Genomic DNA, 24,622 nt, shown 5'->3' with positions numbered 1-24,622 from the left:
TAATTTCAACAAGAGCATTATGATTTTATATACCGTTACCTTTTCTGTAATAATTAACAAAAGTTTATTTTCTTAGAGATGCAAGTGACTTAAAACGTCCAAGTGAGTATGTGACACAAAACCACAACACATATTTTGGTAAACCACAATGGCACAACCAACGTAGACATCACACCATTGTAGACCCTAAATTGATGAAACTATTCTCAAGTTTCAACTCTATATAGAAAAGGGTCCTGGTTTTCATGCACTTTAAAGGAAAAAGAAAAAAAATTACTAGAAAATTGCCGTTTACTAATGTGTAAACCGTAGTTTATTGTAAAAAGAGGTTGCATGATTATTAATATTGTGTATGAAAAACGGACCGTATAGGAAAACACTTATACTAAATTAGGTCAAACGATGGATGATGATATTGAATAATAATTACCTCATTCAAGCCGACATCAACAACTTTCTCTTCTAACGAACCCAAATCCTTGATGTCGAACTTGCTGAGCAAAGTGATGTTAGAGATTAATGTAGACAAAGGTGACACCGACACGGCAAGGTCATCCATCACCACATACGTCACCAATCCCTTCACGAATCCTTGTTCCAATTTTGCATCCACTGAATGTTAATTTTACAACAAGGCACACACAACAGAAGTTAAAATCAAACGAATATGAATCGAAATTTGGACTTCTTCACATGCAAATAAGACTCGAACAAAGTTAATTACCTTTGGTGGTTTGTTGAGAATTCGACACTGAAGACTTCATATAGTATCTACTATCTAAAGTGTTCATTCGGTATATGTTACAAGTCGGACAAAGAGTATAATAAGGACCTAGAAGCAAGTTCACACAACGCTCGCATTTGTAAAGATTTCCTGGAGAGTACGTGGAAGGCGATGGCGATGGAGATGCTTGAATAGACAGCAGTAGGGTGTTATTAGACACGAACGGAGGTGAATATTTAGGGTTTAAAAGGACATCCTTATTCTGTTTAGGCAGTATGTAGTCAATGCTAAGATCTGAGAGACTTTTGTAAACCACAGACAAGCCACCTATCATATTGTCTTGTTTCTCTAAGAGTTTGATGACTCTGCTGACTGGTAAAGCCAGGAGACTAAACAGAAAATCAACGAAATCCTTACCGGCTTCTGCAAACAACACTCGTTGTCCCTTCTTGTCTATTAGAAGCTTCAAACTTAACTTCTTCGAGTCGTCAGCCATTCCAAAGAAGATTTAACAGATATATTGACGCAGCAGCGAACTAGGGTCTCGATATATAATGATATTGGGATTTATATAAGATGAGTCACCTCAATTATTAACCGGACGGGCCAAGAATGGGCCAACATGGGGCTTAAAAGGTAGTATTCGGACTACCCAGATTCTACAATCAACATGATGTTTCGTTAATTTGAAAGAAAGCAATCTTGGGCGGGGGGTATCCTATGAAATTGGTGTGGACGCATATGAGTGGCCTTTTGCTAATAGATGTACCTGATGATCGGGCTTTGTTAGTTACTTAAAGAAAAAAAAAAGGAAAATAGAAAATGAAAGCAATCTATTTTATTAGTCTAGTAGTCTGCCATTAATTTATAGACATTCTACGCTTATTAAAATAGTGTTCATTGGCCAGGGATGTGTATGAAATCGAACTCGAAGGATAAACTTGAAACATGAGATATTCGTTCAGGTAATGAGACAAGTATTTGGTATGGACTAGTTTTAAAAGTTCTCTTGAATATGTTATTAGGTGATATACAACCCGATTATTGTAAGAGTAATCAAAAGTTACGGGTATGGTACATGTACTCACACATGTATATACTTACACACACATGTAAACCTTCTTTTAATTTTTAACTTTTAGGGGGTGTTTGGGTAAGCTTATAAAACTTGCTTATTTACTTTTTGAAAAACAAAAACACTTTTGAAATCTTTAATTTGAAACTTCCGGAGGAGTTTGCCAAATACCTATTGCTTTTCAAAAAAACAAATAAGCAAATAAACAAATTTTAAAAGCTCGTCCAAACACCCTTTAATTTTTTCTTAATTAAACATTAATCAACTAGTTCCTTAATTGTTGTGTATTTGATATTCTTAGGGGTAATTAAATTATATAAACATTAAAATAGCAAGAAACGACAAGAAAATCTCTAACAGTTAGTTTTTAACAAATTAATGAGTATATCTAAGCTTGACAAACCTGTGGGGTCGACATATTCGAGTTAATATTGTTTTCGAACATAATAAGTGTGAACAATGGTGTTTTAAAGAAGGCATTATTTAGTATCCGGTTAAAAAGACATCCGACAAAAATGAAGTTAGTACAAAATAAGTAATTTTATAACAATAAAAGGGTACCAAAGTACGTTAACTTGTTATATTTATATGGTGGATAGTAACGGTAGTGGAGGTGGTGCTAACTAGGGGTGTGCATTGATCAAGTTTTGGCTCATAATGGAAATTTTATTTTTGAAAGTATTTGATTTGTACAGTTTTTTTTTTATTTTTTTATTGGGCCTAAAGTTTTGTGGGAAAGAAATTGGCTCAATTATATGAACTTGTGTCTAAAACTTAGTCTATATATATTTTTTAGTTAATAATTAATTATTTGTACAGATTACGATTTTGGAGAAATTACATTCTTACAAATTGAATTATTTAACAAGCAGTGTATAAGGGTAGTTTAATTAATTTGGAATTGAAAGTTAGAGTTTGTAATTGGTATCAAATTAGTAATCCTTTTACTAATTGTTGGACGTAATTTCCGTTGGGCTAACTCATTAAGCCTATGATGCGTTGATGTTTTGTTTATCAAGTTGAGCACGTAACTTGGTTTACATGAAATAAATTACTTGGTGAACAAGTCGAGCCAATGACTTGGACAACAAGGAATTTATTTATTAATTATTGTTTAAATATGTTTTTATTAATTAGTATTTGAGTATGATAAGGAGTTTGTATTCTAGTGTAATTATGTTTTCATGCTTAAACTAGTATATATACCCAAGCTGCTGGGTTATATCATTAACTTAAGAGAGTTTAAGTATTGTAATTTTCGAGCTAATAAGAATTACAAGATCGAGCTTATAATCTACACTTTCGTTTCATGCTTATCAATCCTGATCACCAAACTTCACTAATATAGTCAAAATAAGCATTTGAAGAGGCTGTTGTTGATTAAAACCAACTGAGACTACAACAAGTTAATATATGCTTAGATGAGCATATATTGTAGGGTCTTGTCTTGTTCCGAACTTATTCGAACCATTGAACAAAGCCATAATTTTTTATCTAGTTTTATGAAGTTTGAACATCTAAAACATAATGACACTAATGGAAAGAATTTCCAAGGTTCGTCATTATTAAAAAACTATTACTTGCTTGATCTAGGTAATAAAAATGACGATTTATAATTACAAGTTATAACCATGCTTGGTCAATTTAGGTCAATACCAATCACACTGAATTGATGGTCAACACTCATCAATCACAACGATATTGTCAAGTTAGTTCAATCATAACCGTACTTGTCAATCTAGGTCAACACTCGTCATTAAGTTGTTATAAGTGACTTAACTAACAAAAGCAAATTCTAGAAAAAAACAAGATTTGTTGTCTTCCACTTGTGTTGTAAAAGAGGGATTATTATTATTATTATTATTATTATTATTATTATTATTTAAAGGTTGGAAAAATGTCACAAGTGTTGTTATTATAAATTTGAATACCGTAAAGATATCAAGGTCATGAGTTAGATGTAAATGTAGTTAACGGTTAAACCTGTCATCATTATGGTCAAAATACCAAATAGTCATTTTCTATATATGGTCTAGTTGTGGTCAACCATTAGTTGTTTTTCTCACAAAATCTAGAAGACAAATTCACGTAAATTCATGACAAGTTTCAGATTCAAATAATACAAAATCATATTCTTGACCAAAGTTGAGAGTTAAATACAAAAAACCATTGAAGACAAAAGTGGAGTTCTGGATGAAAGTACATACCAAAAGTTGAATTCTGAAGATATTTTGTCTTCAAACAACCAAAAGCAAAACCCATAGGATATGGTTTTAAACAAGTTCACAACCATCCTTACCTTCACTTTTACACCTTTTTCTAGGATCCATATTTTTAACCACCACGCAGCCAAGGAAGACATCTGTTAGCACGGTCTTAGAACTCAGTGAATGCTTTAATAGTTCCAAGCCCTACATCATTTGAAGATCGTTTCCAATACACATGTAAGTTATATACGAGCAATTTATAACAATTTCTATATACAAGTTAGTATAATAATGAATCAGAGTTCTGATTATAAAGAGTAGAATGGAACATTTATATTTATTTTAAAAGAGATTTGGGTTTTTATTTAATGATTAAGATATGCTGTAATAAATGTCATTTGATGATATCAATCAAGCAAATAAAAATTTTCTTTTATCATATATCTTTATAACTTTTAGGGTTTAATTCACCAAGTATATTATGATTTTATCAACTGTTACTTTTTCTGTAATAATTAACAAAATTTTATTTTCTTAGGCATACGCCCTGCTTGCGGTGCGTGCATATAATGTATATATGTGTGAACCCTCGGGTGGGCAAAAGTAAAATTGCACTAATATTGACGTTATTTTACTAATCTCGTGAAAATAACGTTAAAAGTGGCGGAAGGTTAATCAGGCATCATGTGGTGGCGTTGATAGCCGAAAGACAAGGGCACATGCACCAATCAGCCGGTGTCCCGATGATTGAGTGCTATGCGCCTTATGTCCAAGGCTTGATGCAAAACTACTATCGAGCCGGGGGTCTCATCGGAAGCAGCCTTTCTATCCCTATGAGATAGAGGTAAGGCTGTTTACATCTTACCCTCCTCAGACCCTACCATAACATTGCTATTGGTGGGATATACTGAGTACGATGATGATTATTTTCTTAGGCATATATGCAAGTTACTTAAAACGTTCAAAGAGAACAGATGTTTTATGTGACCTATGTTCGATTCATGCTCCCATCATCTACTTTCGACGGCACCGGGCGATGATGGTAGACTAGGCGAGTAAGTGGCCTACGGGCAAGTGTCTACAAGCCTTATGTAAAGATTTTTTCCCAAATGAAAAGACGAGTGTATCCCTATGTGGTGAATTTATCCAATAGTCCATTTGAAAGATTCAACTGACAGTAAAAAAATAAAGTACGTGACACAACCACATCATATATTTTGGTAACCCGCAACCAAAGTAGACACCACACCCTTGTAAACCCGAAATTGATGAAAGTGTTTTCAAGTTTTAACACGACAAAGGAAAACACTCAAAGCAAGGAAAACTTATTCAAAATTTGCACCTTCTCATGATCTTTTTTTCTGATTCTCTCACACATTCATGATTCATCATTATTCAAAAGAATGTATTTTCATTTTGAGATATCCACAATCCCCAAGTGAGCCCTCTTGAGTCAGGTTTTGTATCCGTAACCATAAAGATCCAAGCCTCAAAAGAGTGTACTAATTGTGCATGTAATGTGGTTGAAATAGTAAACAAATGAACGATGATATCGAAACAAAATTACCTCATTCATGCCGATATGAACAACTTTCTCTTCTAATGAACCCAAATCCTTGATGTTGAACTTGTTGAGCAAAGTGATGTTAGAGATTGTAGACAAAGGTGATACGGCAAGGTCATCCATCACCATGTACGTCACCAATCCCTTCACGAACCCTTCTCTTGCATCCACGAAATCATGTTAAGTTTACAAGTGATAAACTTAAGCCACACACAAATATATAAGACTCAAAGTTACCTTTGGTGGGGTGTTGAGCATTCAACACTGAAGACTTCAAAACATATCTATCATCATGAGTGGTCATTGGAATTTTACAAGTCGGACAAAAAGTAGCATAAGAAGCTAGAAGTAAGATCGAGCAATGGCCACATCTGTAAAGCTTGGCTGGAGAGTGCGGGGTTGGCGTTGGTGATGAAGATGCTTGAGTAGACAGCAGAGGGGTTTGAATATTATTAGAGAAGTAAGGAAGTGAAGATTTAGGGTTTAAGAGAACATCCTTAGTCTTATTAGACTGTAAGTAGTCATTGTTGAGATCTGAGATGCTTTTGTAAACATTAGACAAACCACCTATCATGTCTTGTTTCTCTAAGAGTTTGATGACACTGCTGACTGGTAAAGCCAGGAGACTAAACAGAAAATCAACGAAATCCTTACCGGCTTCTGCAAACAACACTCGTTGTCCCTTCTTGTCTATTAGAAGCTTCAAACTTAACTTCTTCGAGTCGTCAGCCATTGATGTGTATCAAAACTAGTGATGGGAGTATGGAATGCTAGAGGCGAATTAATAAGATGATCAATGAGATGAATAAGACATTTGTTATAGGGTTTTCTGTTTGAATATTTATAATGAATATATCCTCAAATGATTTAAAATTTAAACATATATGTAGGTATTCGATCATAAATTAAGAAAAGATTATGCTGTTTTGAATAATAATAACAAAAAGAAGTTCCACGATTGAAATTATATATAAATCTTGACATTCTCAACAAAGATATTAAATATATGAACAATTTGTGAAGATTTACAAAAAATATTTTACATATTTATATTACTGTTTTTAAGATTTGGTCTATGTTAGGTGCATATATAGGAAGACAATAAATTTGGATGGCGATTTTAATCACATTATTAGATCAACTACGTATATATATGTTAACACATATAGTTGCCAACTTATGTTTTAAGAAAAAATAAAACTTGACATGACATTTCTAAATTTTTCCAAGTTACTCTTTAGAATTTTTTTGTCAATAACTAATAAAAAAAGGCAATGGTTATTCATACATCCTTTTTGGTTATTCACACACCCTTTTAACACACAACATATCTATATATACACCCTATAAAGGGTGTATGAATAACACATCCCTAAAAAACTGTTATTATCATTATTCTTTATTTATTACTAGGTTAGGAACCCGTGTATTACACAGGTTGGACAATGAAAACGGCATAATTGTTAAATCTTTAAACACGTTATATGATTAAAACTACGTATTACATATAATATTGAAAAATGAAAAGCTCATAAATCTCTAAATTACAAATAAGTTGCAAGTTTTATATATACAAATAAATTGCTACAGTTTTACCGAAATATTAACAAATCATACGTTGCATAGCAACAAAGCATATACAATTTTTTTATTTGAACTAATTGCTAGTTTCTTTAACCATTGATGAGACCATCTGATGTCCAATTATTGTTTCTACTATTACCTGCAATTCACAATAAAAAAATAACCAAACCAACCATGATTTAGTACCCAACACTTGTCTCATTCAATCAGTTTGATTTGTACATTCATAACCAGTAAATAGATCGAAAGAGAGAGAAAAAAAATGAAAGAAAGATTGGCTAAATTCATTTCAGCTCGATTTCAAAATAATAAGGCTTTTGTATTCATATGTGACACCCATATTGCTAATCAAAATAACGGATAAGGAGTGTTCCGGTTCCAACTGGTCCATATGAAATTAGTCACTTTGACCTTCTACCCAACCCACTTATGTTTTTGATCTTGTAAATAAGGTTTTTGGTCAAACTAACCTAGAATAATTTGATCAATTAGTTTCTAGCCAACTCGCTAATGTTTCTGATCATGTTTTTATCATAGTAACATCCAAATTTGTCATTGACAAATGGGATCCATTGCACGCAACTTGAAACTAAATATAAACCAAGAGTCAATATACTTCAAGTTTGCAATAAGAGTAATAAGTCATTTGGGCAATCATAATCAATAAAAGAGATGGTGCAATGAACATGATTTTGTAATATGAATCAAACTCTCTTAGTTGTAATCCATAATAAGGCTAGATAAGGAATGGATTGGATAATGATAAGGTTAAATAAAAAATGTTTTAAATCTTAATTAAATTTTAGTTTTAAATTAATAAATTTAATTAGAAATTATAGGTTAATACATGAGAGTGCCACTTGGCAAACTATTAGGCCAACTAAGGAGTTTGTGGTCTAACCAACATTTTTGTTTATTATAATAGTAGATTTTACATATTTTAGAGAGCATAGTTTTGAAGTTGAGTTAAATAAAACTCTAAGTGAAAAAAATGAACAAGTTTCTTTATAAAATGCTTATTAAACTTGGTGATAAATTCTGAACTACCTAAATTTTGATCTATAAATAGTGGGTTTCTTTTGTTTTTCTTAGACCGATGGATTATTTGTGTTTTTTAAGGCCAGTGCTCTCCTTAAATTTGGAGAGCCCTGTGACAACCCCAAATATAGGGCTAAATTTTTTTTTTATTGTTAGATACTGAACATAGTGCTGGTCAAAGCGAACCGTATGTCGATAGGCTTGGCCCAAAAAGAAAATGTAACGAACCGAAATTCGTTTAACACAAATGAACTCGAGTCCGATAACTCGAAAATTTTAAGAAACAATCCAACAATTATTTAATCTTACCGGGTATCCAAAACATAAAACTCAACCGACAAACACTTCTCAAATCAGCACTCGAACACCGAACTAAACAAGCAAAAACTGAAACATGAGATTTGAGACACATCATAAACTACCATGACCTATGTTGTTATAATAATAAAAACTCTTTTACTTTAACTAATTATATATATAAACAAAAAAATAATAATAATACATAACAAAATATAATATATCTTCAAAATTCTGATCAGACCTTTTGCACCAATGAAGACCCTGAACACCTTCTTCTTTGTCCTCCATTCACGTTTCCTCTGCAGCACCAATAAGAGTCATTGCATGGCTTCACAAACCAAGAAATCCTCTGCCCCAAATCTCTATCTCAGTCTTTATAATCAATATCAAACTTCACTTCTTGCAACCCCCATAACTCCCTGTTCTCTCTTTGACTCTCTGCTGAAGATTCTGAACGAGCCAAGCAGCATCCATAATCTGGTAATCCAGTGTTCTATTATTATTCTATCCCGATTCTGAACCCTATTCGATTGTTGCTAACATTCTGGTCGCTCACAGAAGCCATATTCTTCCGCGTGTCTCTCTGTCCTGCTCGTGGAACCAGTCCAAAAACAAGGAATCACGCTGCTCGTGAACCCCTAACGTACATCAGGTGCCACAGTCCACATTCGTTTTCTGTTCGCATATTATTCTAAGTTTTGGCTCCGTGTTAAACCCTGAACGAATAAGTAAATTTGCATAAGAATTATCTAAACATATTAATAAATCTGATTTAGAGCATTAGTAAACTAACTTTCTGAATAAATTCGAAATTGTACACAAAAACTAAGGTTTCAAACTAACAAACCGGGCCAAAAGCTGAACAGTAAAACCTCGTTTAAATAACCAGAATCCGCAGAACATAATACTGATATGGAACCTTAAAAATCACATGTCATGTAGTCCCAAAACCGTGGCTAAAATAATGGCCATTCGGTTATTCGTTTAATAGATAAACTAGTTTGAAAACCGCACCAACACGTGACCATTTTAACTTCTGAAATTTTAACATAATTTCCAGAAGTTTAAAAACAGTAAAAATAAGCCCAATAAGCTGCACAAGTTCAACCCCAAAAAGTAACATCAACCGTATATTAAAAACCGTTATAAAACCCGTATTTTATAACCCGTTTAACTTAGAAATAAGCCCGTAAACCTATATAAGATTATGACATTATTGTACAGCTTTAAAAATGATATTTTGAAAAATAATAAGCTGACCCAAAACTGTTTTCGCGAAAACTCGCATTAAAAACCGAACTAGAAGCCAAACGGACTGAAACCGAGTTCGTTAGCATTAATACAGCCAATAGTATGTTTTTAAAACCCATGGAATGTAAAAACAACTTATTTTTATGTAACATAACTGGTCTTAAGTGGTCTGGTGACCAAAATTGGGTTTTTGTTTAAAAAGGGTATTTTTGGAACAAGGTATCAAGTTAAACATTAACTTCCGAATATTATAAAACCGGACCTTTAAAACAGAAGCTTATATTTTTAAAAAGATAAATATAAGCTATGAAATGTTTAAGGGAAGTTGGATTTACAAAACAGGCCCGTTTACAAACTTTAAAGTGTTGTTTCGTTTAAAACCGAACGGGCAAATTTAAAAATACAAAGATATGAACATTCTGATTTTTTTTAACAGTAAGTATGTTTTAATAAAGTTATAATTTTAGCGTTACTTATTTTCCTAAAATTCAACCAAGTCTTAAACCCGGTTTTCACCAAAGCGAATGATAAACGAAAAATACGGGAACTAAGTCCTTACATCACCAAACTTTCTGAAATCTCAGATCTGAAAATAATATGTTTTCGTATACCTTAATATTCTGGAAATTTGGAATTTTAATTACAAGGGAATTTGTTTACGAAAACCATATTTTAAAGGCTTGTCGTTAAAAACCGACAACATCGATAACTACCTGTATTGTTAACTCTTGAAAACCCAAGGGCTGATGTTTCCAACCAGAAATGATCATGCTAATGATGTGAACAAATTATATAGTTCTTATGGTCATACGGTAACCCGCAACCGAACATAAGGCCCTATCTTTCTAAATATAGAAACTTTATTAAAACGTGGTCAAGTAAAACGAGGTTATTAACATAATTAGTAGTTGAACTAAATACTTAAACACACATCATCAACATTATAACTTATATAAGTGTAAACTTTCCATAAAAGGAAACTTTATCCACCGGGAACTTAACACTTGGGCCAACGCTTAGAATTAAATACTCGTTTCACCATTGGATCTTTATTGAGGTTAAAACTAGTTGAGTTAAGTATTTATAATTCGTTATTCATCATAGGAACCACTACTTTCGGGAAGTCAGTCGTTGATTTACTTGGAGCATTCGGTGAGTTTCGTGTTGCCCTTTTTACATAAACTTTTTGGGCTGGGTACATGCTGGTTTTACTTATGGTGTGATGTTTATCAAGAAGTGTTTTACTGCTAAATTTTGTCCCAACTTGTACACAATCATTAGCTCAAGGGAATGGGCCGGAGGCTTGTATGGGTAGTACTATTTGGGAGACCCCACGCACAGTGACCCTATGTTGGGTAAACCACACTGAGATCTGCGGATCGTTGCGGCATATAACCTACGTGTTTGATTATTGCTTTAGCAGGGCAATAGTCTGGGACGGTATAACTTCTAGTATGAGTTGGGGGATACTTATGCTAGTTGCAGGTTTGATTGTGGACTTGATATGTGATATACCATGATGTGTCAACTTTATTATTATGTGTCTTAAACTCACGAGCTCACCAACATTTTGTTGACGTATTTTAGTATGTACTTTTCAGGTAACTTAGCCATTGGGGAAGGGAATGAGGTTATGCCTTAGTCGCCTTAGTGAACCGTAGAAGCCTTGGTTTTCAAGAATAAAATAATGTAGTCATGGAAGACTACTTGATAAATAAAGATGTAATCGTTAGATGACATCCTAGACTAATTAATGGTGCTATGCATCTAAGACAATTTATGGGTCATGGTTGACTCGTTTGCTGTAGTTGTATCTTTGAATTTGCAAACTCTTAGCATATTATGAATTTCCTTTTAAGTTTATTTATTTTCCGCTGCTCATGGTTGATACCAGTCGGTCACGACTAGCCCCCCTGGGTCGGGTGTGACAAGCCCCGTTGCCAAACTTTGGTCAGACTATATTATCTTAACCGGTTCACACTTGCTTTGAAGTTTTGCTTGGACGTTTCTACAGGAAACCATACCGCCCGCTGCCAACCTGCCACTTGGCAATGTTGAGCCACCACAAGAGCACAACTTTCTAACATAACATACGGTGAAATTAAACCTAGGTGGGATCAGGATTCAAACTGACAAATTTCCACAAGGCTTAGTTCAAAGTCTTCATTGCCACTATCAAAAGTGACATAAATAAGGGTCGAATTTGGGATCCAAACCTCTTACCACTAGGCTATAAGCAGTGGATAGTGGCTTTCTTTCTAAAAAATATGAACTTTCATATATTATTGTTTCAAACAAAATATGTAAAATTAGAACGTTGTTAATTTTATGATTTTGGTGACGGGAAACACTGGTGGCCGTTCGGAAATGGGTTGATTTGGGTTGGGTACTTGGGTGCAATCTCAAACGAGTGACATGAGTTAAGCTCAAACAACGGGTCAACTGCTAATTGGATAAAGAGTTTGATAAAAAGTCAAAACTTTTTTTCACTTCCTATGTTAAACATCCCCTACTTCTTTGAAATTCTTGTTTCCAATTCATCTGTGCTTTGATTTGTATCAATGTAAATTCTACACTAGATGCATCTAATTATGAAAGATAACCTCGAAAAGGTGTTCTAGAGTGGTTATTCAGTAAAGTTGTATTGTTTTCAACACAAAAGCTAAGATTCTGGTTTCAAGAAAGAAAAAGAATAACGAAAATAACCTGGAAAATGTGGCCATCCAATATAAGTTGAAATTTGTTCATCACAAGATATAGATAATTCAAACTCACATTCATGACAAACCTTTAGATTCAGATAAAACAAACTCATATTCATGACCAAAGTTGAGATTAAGATAAACCAAGAAAAAATCCATTAATGACAGTTAAATTCTGAAGACTGAAGATATAGTTGTCTTATAACAACCAAAAGCAAAACTCATAAAACTTGGTTTTAAACAACTTCACAACCATGATCAGTTACCTTCGGTTTTACACCTTTTTGTACGTAGGATTCTCATCTTGAACAACCACACCACAAAGGAATACATCCGTCAGCACAGTCTTCGAACTCAACGAATGCTTCAATATTTCCAAGGCCTACATACATCATTTAAATACAGTTTCAAACACTCATGAAAGTTATGGTGAATTAATTTATTTTCAGAGAGATTACGGTATTTTCCGATACTATATTATGTTTTACATATGATCATACGTCTTGATAAATTATCCGTTAACACATTTGGGTTCTTATTTTGGCCAAACAAACTTAATTCCCTTTTATTAAATCTTATTCTTAATGTACTATATATTTCACCAAGTGTAATATTATGATTATACATATTGTTACCTATTCTGTATTAACAAAATTTATTTTCTTAACCATGCGAGTGACCTAAAACGTCAACGCGCTTACCACACCCTAAACTGAGAAAAACATATTAATCCTAAACCCTAAATCTAGGCGTCATCTGACGAGCATTTAAGTAAGAAAACTAACAGCATTGATAATAAGAATGAACAAATTCAAGAACGGAAGACGTACTAACAACATCAAAACGGTGTACTAATATATATCTCGATGAAACATAAATGAAATGAATCGATATACCTCATTGGTGCCGATATGAACAACTTTCTCCCCCAACGAACCCAAATCCTTGATGTTGAACTTTTTAAGCAAAGTGATGTTAGAGACTGTAGACGTAGGCATAGGTGACCCAACAAGGTCATCCATGACCATGTAAGTCATCGGTCCCTTTACGAATCCTTCTCGGTTCTTCGCTAAAGACTTCAAATCATAGGGCTATTCAATAACATTCGCTGCACCAGAAAGCTGTTTACTACGCCTGGGGGAACGGCTGCTTTCGGCAACAACAACAACGGGCGATGGGGATGCAAATGCTTCTTTAGGCAGAGGGACTTTGCTAGAAAAGGGAAGTGAAGATTCGGGTTTTAAGAGGGCATCCTTAATCTTCTTAGTCTGTAAGTAGTCAATGTTGAGATTTGAGATGCTTTTGTAAAGCTTAGACAAACCACCTGTGGTTTCTCTATTGTCCAAGATTTGGAAGACAGTGGCGACTGGTAACACCAGGTGACAACATAGAAAATCAACGAAATCCTTACCGGCTTCGGCAAACAACAGTTGTCCATTCTTGTCCATTAACAGTTTCAAGCTTACCCTTGAAGAAGAAGCCATTGATGAGGAAAGAAGAATATGGTATGGAACCTTAGAGATGAATATTGATGAAATAGAGAGAAGCCATATACCATATGTAATCACCTTTTTTGTCTTTGTTTCCTTCATAACGGACCCAGTTTCCAATACATTTCTAAGTAGGGGTGAGATCGGGATCGTACCTAAATTCAGTAAATCTTGGTACCCATACCTGAATTTTATGGTACGAGTACGGATACATGTACTTTGGGTACATTACTCGTTTTGATGCCCTTTTGTTCATTTAAAAAAAAAGCTCCACTAAACTAGGTATCGGTATCCGTAGCAGTACGGCATCGCTAATCAATTATCTATAATACCAAAACTGTAATTCCACAACCAAAACTGTAATCCCGTACCTATAATCAGTAAATTTTGGTAATCCATACACGTACCCAATAGACACGTACGGGTACTGAACATGTACATGTATAGGTATTCGGGAAAAATCTCATCCCGATTTCTAAGGTCCATGGGTATACCTTAACGCTCAGAGCGTTAAAGCTGAGTTGACAAAGGTTAACGAGTGACATATCACTCCCTTCATGGGTTAAGAGGTGTTAAATGCAAGGTAAGTTAAAATGTTAACGGAATTTAAAATCTTCTATCACAATAGTTTAAGAATCAATTTACATTAAATAAAGAGAGGTGAAGGAAGGTTAAAACAATTTCCTTAAGGTGACATGGCCTGAAATGGGGTAAAGTATATGATGTGGTACCTACGTGTAGTTAGTGTGAATGCATACCCTATTGCCTAACCAAATCAAAATTGAGGGAATAGGGATTTTTAACCAAACACAAAATTCAAGAGATCAGCAAATGGATTTGCTGATTCATATAGATACCCACAGCCATCACATAACTGATCGGCCAGAATTACTCCTCGGCTAGCAAGGGCTTCTTTTGAGGCAATCCTATCTATATCCGCTCGCCAAACAAAATAATTCACTTTGAATGGTGCACAATTGTTCCATCGAAACTGTCACACGTCTAGTGTACCTCAACCATAACCATTTATCTTTCGAAATCATAAAATTATATTTACAATCTCAGTCGTAATTGATCCAACCTCTCTCCATTCTTAGTTCGTCCATAAGAAAATGATCAACCACACACATAGTCTATTACAAGAAGACATATAAATACAAGAACTGAAAGTTCATTCTAAGAAATATATTTAATTACAAATGTATGGAATGCTATAAGGTGAGAGACAATCACTCAAATGATTTTTACTCATTAATGTGTTGGACTTGATTTTTTCTCTTTGATCATCTCGAATTATTCGACCATATGATAAATCCAATATGCATGGATAAAAGTGGATGATTGCTGTATTTAAAAAAGTGAAGAAGTTGACAAAATTGAAAGATGTAAAGGGAGATGAAACAAAAGAAAATATATTGTGTTTTTTTAGAGGGTGAATGAAGCAGATGATAAAATATCAAAGGTAGAGTTAACCGAAAAATGATAGTTTGCAGTGATGATAAGATTGTAGGTTTTACAAAACTTAACTGATATAGACGGAGTAGTTGCGTTTGAAGAAATAACCATGTGTAATGATGACGTAGGTGGAGAATTTTTTTTTTTATTTTAGTTTTTTTAGAAGGCTGGAAAATTGATTGTGGTGGTGGTATTTGAAGGAGTAATATTGTAGTAGTAATGGATATTAGTGGAATGGAGAAAAAAGAATGGAGATTTTGTAAGGAATATTATTGGAATAATGACCTTTGGTAAAGCAATATTGACATTTACCAAAGAAGGGTCTGGATGTTGAAGTATGAATGGAGGAGAAGCCATTGCTAATATAGTAGACATGTTTAGGAGTGTTAGTCAAAGAAATAATGGTTGTGGGACTGAGTTTCTCGTTGAAGATAAGAGTTCTGATACCATATAAGAAAATAATCAACCACACTTGGTCTATTACAATAAGACATATAAATTTAAGAACTGAAGGCTAATTCTAAGAAATACAATTAATTACATATGCAAGCCTATAAGGTGGGACAATCGCTCAAACGGTTTTTGACTGATTAATGTGATGGACTTGATTTTCTCTCTTTGATCATCTTGCATTATACACTTTTCCTTACAACGTCCCAAAAAGCCTCCTTTATTTCTTTCAAGCTTATCGGTCATATCAACAACTTCACAACCATGATCACTTACCTTCGGTTTTACACCTTTTTGTAGGATTCTCATCTTTAACCACACCACGAAGGAAGACATCTGTCAGCACGGTCTTAGAGCTTAACGAATGCTTCAGTACTTCCAAGGCCTGCATCATTTGAAGATCATTTCAAACACCCAGGAAAGTTATAATCTAAAATAACAACATTCGGGTAAGAGTAATTAAGACATGGTGCATCTATAATAAGAGAGATTACAGAATTTATAACTCTACACAGTCTTGAATCTTTATCTTATGTGTTTTAAATATGATCTGTTTTAGTAAATTAACTTCTCCTTTATCACATATCTTTATTCTTTATGTACTATTTCACCAAGTGTAATATTATGATTATATATACGAATACATTTTCTGTATATTAACGAAATTTTATTTTCTTACCCATGCAGGTAACCTAAAATGTCAGCGCCACAAGACCAGAACATACAGTTTGTTAACCTACCGTAAAATGATAAAAGTAATTTTAATCCTAAACCCGAATTGCCATCCAATCAACACACATAAGCATAAGAAAACGCGCAAACAGGGGAAATCATCATACTTTAATTATACTTCTAAATTTAAACACTATGTACGCACTTTTATACAGTCAAGCTACAAGCCCTTTTGTTACACCTTATCTATTTTCACTCACAGTTATAATAAGGATGGACAAATTCAAGACAGTGTACTAGCTAATAGTATTGTGTGCATATATAACATATTTGAAATACCTATTAATGAATAGAAATACCTCATTTATGCCGATATGAACAGCTTTCTCCTCTACTGAATCCAAGTCCTTGATGTTAAACTTGTTGAACAAATTCATGTTAGCGACTGTAGACGTAGGCATCGGTGACACAGCAAGGTCATCCATCACCATGTACGTCGCAGGTGCCTTTACGAATCCTCCATTTGCATTCACTAATGGCTTCAAAGCATAGGGATTCTCCACAAAGCACGTTGGACCGCAACAAAATTTACAAACATCAGAACGAGTATAAAAAGTGTCATGCTTGCAACGCGTACACTTGTAGAGATCAACAGTTGGGTAAGGCGTGGCAGGGGATGCAAAATGCTTCAGAAGGCAGTATGGGACTTGAGGGGAGAAGCGTGGAAGCAATGATCTAGGTTGTAAGACGATATTCTTAACCTGATTAGACTGTAAGTAGTCATTATTGAGATCTGAGATGCTTTTGTAAAGCTGAGACAAACCGCCTATCATGTCTCGTTTCTCTAAGAGTCTCATGACAGTGCCGACAGGTAAAACCAACAGACTAAATAAAAAATCCACGAATTCCTTACTAGCTTCTGCAAACAGCAATCGTTGATCCTTTCTGTGGATTAAAAGTTTCAAAGTTACCTTCGAATCAGCCATTGATATGTTAACCTTTGAATCAGCCATTGAAGTACTGTATAACTTATCCAAATAAATAAATATAAACTTTAAACAACTGTCAATTATAAAAAGATTAAATATGCCACATATCTATCTATGACCACAATATGTAATAACAATAATAAGTTATACTATTAAAGTCATATAGCTTTAGATTTAAGTTGTATATATGTTTGACTTATATATGTATTACGTAGGGGTGTTGTTCAGGACTTCAGGTTGGTCGAGTTTCAGGTAGTTCGGGTTGGGTATGGGTTGGAATGGTAATGGACTTTGAACTGTAATGGGCCATTTAATAAAACAAGATTCATGCTAATTAGTTGCTAACTGATCAATATACAGTATTACCATTTTACATAACACAACACAATCATGATATGATAAATTATAACATCTAAGATATACAGGGCGGGGCCACTTCCTATGAGAAGTAAACGAAAAGGACATGAAACACACATAAAGTTAAACAAGCATACATGAATACATAGTTGGAAGTCTTAGATTTACTCATTGATTACATATATGAGTTCATGTCCGTTCGTTTAATTAAATGAACAAGATATTTTGTTCATGTTCATTTAATTTAAGTGAATCAACAGGTAGGTAGTATACATGCGGTTAATGATTATCCAAACAATCTAAAACAAAATCACTAAGTTTCCTGTTTAAACTTTATTTGTGAATTTGCAATCAGTAACCAGAAACCTAAAAGTGATACAAAAGTAAAACCAAAGGTGAACACGTATCAAGTCTTCTAGATAGTGCTGTAAACGAACCAAACGTTCAACAAACAGTTCGTGAACCGTTCGGCAGGAAGTTCGTTTAATATATGAACAAACATGAACAATAAATTTCGTCCGATTAGTTAAAGAAACGAACGTGAACAGAGCCCCGTTCGTTCATGTTCATTTGTATATGTTGTTCATGAAAGTTTTTTTGTTTTGTACATTGAATATTCTTTAGTTTTTTGTTCCCATTTCCTTTCTTATTATTCACACTGATAAATGCATCGATCGCAACAAGGCCTTATTCGTGTTCGTTCGGTTCGTTCCCTACTTCTAGGGTTTGATGTTAGCAAAATTCAGTTGATACTAATTAAATTAAATTAATTAGAAATGGATTTGTATACTCAATTGCAAGTTTTATTATAACAAAACCGTAGGAATAAGTTAATAAAGTTAATAAGATGAAAGCCGCTCACCAGCTAGCCTCAATTGCTAACGACAGAAGACGCCGGAGAAGGTGGTGGTAGTAACGGCGGCTCCGCGACGGAGTTCTGGTGTGGGGTTTGAAGGATGATTTAGGGCATTTAATAATCAGCGAGGAATTCGCAGCGGGAGTCTCTGCTTAATTGAATTTTTAATATTAAAAAGAAAAAAAAACAAAATGATGGGATGGCTCGCGAATTGATGAATTTAGTGGGCGTGACCGACAAGAGTTGAAGGGTTGAGTCTAGTCAGCGCCACGTGACACAACATGATTGGAAGAATTCAGAGGCTGACTATAATGACAATACATTGTCTGATAGAAGCTGATTCGAGATGACTAATCTCCCAAGATAGTAACCCTTTGAGCTAGTGAGACTCCAAAGAAATAATAGAGAAAATGAGACATTTTTTATCAATTTTCTTCCTCTTTTCATTCATCAAAAGGGTGTTTAAATACAATTCATGCATGCTAAAATAAAGGGAAACATGGGATGGATGTAAACTACCAATTATACGTGGGAAGATGGAAACATTAATAAACAATGCAAGTATGCAACTAACTAAATTGAACGTGGGAATTGGGACATGAGTGAAGATATGGCTACGTGATACGTATCATTGTCTTAGTACGTCTTCCACCGACTCCCACGCATCTTCCAACCCAAAGACACTCTGACATGAAACTCGATTCGATCCAAATAAATTCCGACCGCAAAATTTGTTCCCGCCGAAAACCCGTTTTAACAAATTTCCACATTTCAAAGATTTTCTAAACATTCCTTGAATATGTAAAAGGATTGTGAATTCTATTGATCAAAGATCATAAGGATGAAATTTAAATTCTAGTTCCTATGAAATCCCGAAATTCCTTGCCAACCAAATAAGCCCTTAGGGCGCGTTCGTTTCACAGAATTCATGGGAATTCAAAGGAATTGGAATTAAAATCCCATGACATGGCGTGTTCGTTTTGTTGGAATTGGAATCTTAATTCCATTTTTGTGTGTTCGGTTGACAAGGAATTGGAATTCAATTCCTTCAAATTCCTTTAAACAAAGGGATTTTAAATCCTTCCATCATGTGAAGGAATTCAAGTAAATTTGATGGAATCTTCAATCAGGCGACTAACAAGGTCGCGTTCGGGTCGACATTTCGGGTGTGTTCACATTCAGGTCGACGCTCCGAGTCGGGTCGCGTTTGGGTAAACGCCCCGGGTCAGCTCGCATTCGGTTCGGCGCCCCGTGTCAGTTTGTGTTCGGTTTGACGCCAGGGTCAGTTCGGCTCAACCCGACCTGGTCCGCCGACACCTGAAACGAACTTGAACCAAACAGAAACCGAAAATAACGAACCAAAAAAACGAAACGGGCCGAAACCCAAAAAACTGAACAAAATAAGCAAAAAAAAAACAAACTTGAACCAAACCAAAACCGAAAAAAACAACATAAACGAACCAAAAAAACCGAAACGAACCGAAACCCAAGAAACTGAACAAGATAAGCAAAAAAAATGAACTTGAACCAAACACAAAACGAAAAAACTGAACAAAATAAGCAAAAAAAAAGTGCTTGAACCAAACAGAAATTGAAAAAAAAAACGACTTAAACGAACCAAAAAAACCGAAGCGGGCCGAAACCCAAAAATCTGAAAAAAAAAACAAACTCGAAGAAAACAGAAAACGAAAAACAACCTAAACGAACCAAAAAAATTGAAACCGAGCTAGAACAAAACCCAATAAACTAACCAATTGAAGCAAAAAAACAAAATGAACCGGAATGAAACTGAAAAAAATAACGAAACAAAAAAAACGAAAGCGGATCGGGTCGGGTGGAAGCGGTTCGGATCATCAGCGGGTCGGATCTTCCAAAAACGTTGTGGGTCGTCGGTTGAGTGGGTCGAAGTGATTGCCTCCGATTCATTGGCCAACCAAACACGTTAGATGGAATTGGGAAATTCCATTCCTGTGGGAATGTTTAAATTCCAATTCCAATTCCAATTCCTTTAAATTCCAATTCCTATGCAAATTCCAATTCCAATTCCGTTCCATTCCGTGTGAAACGAACGCGCCCTTAGGCTTTTTATATTTTTATTTTTATTTTCTTTTAATTTTTTTGGCAATCAAATCAATGAAAACCAGGGATGAGCAAATGGTATTAAGTATAGATAAAGAAACATGCGCCATTAGTACCGAAACAAGCATCATTGGTATCGATTTGGTATCAATGATTTCATGTTTCAGGATCAGTATGGTACCAATATCTATCGAACTTTTGTCTATCGTACCGTACTGGTACCAAATCAAGCATTACCAGTTTGGGTGCCAAGTTTTTCAGAAAATCAGGATCAGGAAATTTGGGGTCCGTGACGGTGTTGGTATGGTACCTAGCTCATCCCTAATGAAAACAACAATTAATATATGAACACAACAAGCTTGAAAAATTCTAATGGTTACGATACAATTTAGTAATCAAGCATGAAACCGATAAAAAAAAATACATTAAAAAAAGAAGTAATCTCATATTCATCAATACCTAATATAATTAGGGGTATCGTTTTTATCTACAACCCGAATAACTATTAATAGGAACCTGCAAGTACCCATACTCATGAAATCCGAACCCGAATCTAACAAACCCGAGTACAACCCGAACTAATACGAGTCGAGTATCAAGTACTTTTTAATGGGTTTGAGGTAAACCCAAATAATCCGTTTAACCAAGTCTTATATTGAATTATTATATATCCTACCTTAGCATATTCAATGAACCGTTGCCTATCCAAATTATATGTCGTGATAGGTAAAAATTGTAAATATAAAAAAAGAAATTATGTTAGTTTTTAAATATCACATGGGTCATGGAGAAAATTTTCATATTACATCATGCTCAATTTACCTTATATATGAAAAGGAAATAGGTCAAATACAAGAAACCTGATTAACCCGTAATCAAGAATCAATCGTTAAAAAAAACGTATAATTTATTGCTCCTTAACGCCTTCAGGTTGCAACTTGTGCTACAACTCAAGAGTCAAGAGCTAATTCCAACTTAAAATTGGTCCACATTACTCAAAAGTGAGACTTTCAAGAAGAAATGGACCAGTAGCAAGATGAAGCGAACACCACGAGGGGTGGGTTTTTTAACCACACCAGAATACCGAACCCAAGACCCATTTAAGCCACACCCGAAAGACCTAGCTATTTTAACTTTTAAGCACTTAGCCCGTACTTGAGCTCAGTCGATTGGATTAATATCAACACAACTCTTTGATATTAATGTTAATATCAAACGATTACCCCTAATCTGCGACAATCATCATATAATTTATAATAGTTTTTTTTTTCCTTAGAACAATAGCATAATTCATAAACAACTAATCAAAAGATTCTTTCATTAGCTTGATTCGGACCACTTATAACAACAAATTTGGATTAGTTTATCAATTATAACATCATATGAATTATTAATGTTACTCAAGGATTATAGATAAAATTAATACCTTGAATCAAACTTGGAATGAACAAACACAGTGGAATCGAACTTGGAATCGAATGCTATGGAAAAGTAACTTTTCGGAATCGAATACGATGATTTGATCAAGAGGTCAGAGGCTGCTGTAATTGAAATATAACATAGATCGAATCAAGTACTCACCATTTGTGAATTACCTTAGTTGGGTTCACCCGATGCTTGGATAACCAAATCGATAACCAACCCAATCTACCGAGCACAAAAGACAAGGAAAATGAAAATTTTCTTGTTGAACTCATTATACCATGTTGTCTAGCATTAGAATAAATAATGGCTTTCATACATAATGCAGGATTGTATCAAAACAGAAAGCCAACACACATTCCTTCCATATGCAACGCAATTTACAAGTAGACATATTTCATCTACATGTGTTATAACATCATAAATAACAAAACAAGCTAGATTCATGGAGAGTTTCGTTTGGGGTAGATAGATATTATAGTTCCTCAAAATTTGAAATTAAACCTAGGATAACTAAAACTCAGTTTCTGAAACATGTGATGATTAAAGGACATACCAAATATAAGAGATATATATTATGAAACCACATCATCTTGACAATTGAAGTTCACCTTGTATTGCATAACTAGAGCACCAAAAGTGTTTCCATGCGCTACTGGTTCATGCCTTGCATGTTGCTGCAAAAGACTTCTATTCGAAGTCCACCACTTCCCAAATGTGGCCTTTACCTTCGTCATAAACCGTAAATTCTGGCTGATCAAGCAGAAGTAATGTTTCCTTATAGGAAAACACTTGATATGGACCTACTCTATCAAATCCAAACTTGCTAATGCATTTTGAGCTGGGTTCATAAACAACAAGCGGTCCTGAAGTTTCCCATGGGTCTTCACGATTATACATATATTCTGGCACTTCATACACTCCTCCTAAATCCCATTACGCCAGATATTGTTTCACCCTCTGTGCAACTAGTGAATACCCTTGTAAACGAATTTGGTACACCATCCTCCATCCTCCAAACAACATAAACCCAATCACTCTCACTCTCATTGGGTTCAACGCCAAACACAACAAGAGACTCCCTTATATTAGAGATGTACGTGCTATTGTATACTAAATTATCTGGGAGGTTTATTTCTCTAAATTTTTCACTTGTCATATCAAATGAAATGATGAGATTGTAAGACTCGAATTGATCACCATCTGCTATAACACTCCTATCTGTAGCAAGCCAATAAAAAACCCCATCCATGTCATGTCCACAATCGAGTTCAATTGATTTACGAGGAAGATTGTTGTATAAACTTCTCCAAGCCCTTGTGCTTAACGTAAAAACCTCAACTTGATAAGGGATGCAAGTTACACTTTCCATATCCTCCCAATTCTTAATCTGTGTAATCTTGACAATCTTAGGATCATTAGTCTCACGACACACCCCAAAACCTAGAACGGTTGCACACATCTCTTCTTTGTCGTATGCCTCATTAGGCACAACAACAGCCACAGCTTTTCTAATGGAAATATTCCAAACAACAGCCACTTTTGTTCTCTCATCACCCTCACGATAAATACCATACTCACACACCAAGCCATGAGAGATGCCGATTATGACAGGACATATAAGCATGCTAACTAATAATGGGGGTTGAGTATGTTCAACCTGCTCATTGGGGAAGGTAGCATCATCAAGAATTGAATAATATGATGGCTCATGCATGTAATAATCACACTTCACAAGTAGATGATGTTGCAGCTGTGTGTTCTTGGCGTTATAATCATTAATGAAACGAGAGCTATCGATGAGAGACTTCCATGCTTTGGATACCAATCGGAATTGAATCACTGATTTGAAAGACAGCCTTTTGATGATATCCTCTTGGATTTCAATAGGCAAGTTGCCTGACATGTTAATTCTAGGGTTTTTTTGAGGGTGTGGAAGTGGTGATTTCTGCACCGTATTGTAACATGAAATTTAGGTTAAGTACTGAAACTCGGACCGTGTTATTGGGCTGTGTTAAATGATAAAGCTTTATTACTTTTTCGGTTTATAAATACTAAGGTTGCACCAAACATTAACCCATATTATAGTTTGTAGGTTTCATATATAAGTACTAAGGTTGCACCAAACATTAACCCATATTATAGTTTGTAGGTTTTATATTTATCATGTTTAATAATATTTTTTAACGAGTTGTAATCTACTCGCAAGGGGTGGACCTAAGTGGCTTTTATGGGGTCGTCCTTACGTCATGAATTTTCTTTGTTTTTTAATATATAAACGATCTTATCTTGACCTGAATTCAAGGTTTTCTCGATACACATATGTAAAGTTTAGGTGAAGAGAGAAAATGGAAAAGAAAAACAAACGGAAGTTTTTCTAGTAAAGAAAATTGTCCGGTTTATTTTA

At 34.6% G+C, this 24,622-nt stretch overlaps 1 protein-coding gene and 1 pseudogene across 1 annotated transcript; both read right to left on the bottom strand.

The window, feature by feature from the left end:
• Nucleotides 1-5,397: 5,397 nt before the first annotated feature.
• LOC143610706 (uncharacterized) lies at nucleotides 5,398-6,303 on the bottom strand. Its single transcript, XM_077085108.1, has 3 exons — nucleotides 5,808-6,303; nucleotides 5,574-5,725; nucleotides 5,398-5,508 (listed from the first exon to the last, which is right to left on the bottom strand). The coding sequence occupies exons 1-3, from the start codon at nucleotides 6,301-6,303 to the stop codon at nucleotides 5,398-5,400; spliced, it is 759 nt and encodes a 252-aa protein (XP_076941223.1).
• A 16,569-nt stretch (nucleotides 6,304-22,872) lies between these two features.
• Nucleotides 22,873-24,293, bottom strand: LOC143610701 (F-box/kelch-repeat protein At3g23880-like; annotated as a pseudogene).
• Nucleotides 24,294-24,622: the final 329 nt, after the last annotated feature.

Source organism: Bidens hawaiensis, unplaced genomic scaffold (genome assembly GCF_021521415.1).
Source record: "Bidens hawaiensis isolate Kalapana, Puna unplaced genomic scaffold, B.hawaiensis_p1.1 tig00027557_1, whole genome shotgun sequence".
NCBI lineage: Eukaryota > Viridiplantae > Streptophyta > Magnoliopsida > Asterales > Asteraceae > Bidens > Bidens hawaiensis.
Note: the sequence above shows the minus strand (reverse complement) of the source record. Positions and strands in the feature narration are given on the sequence as shown.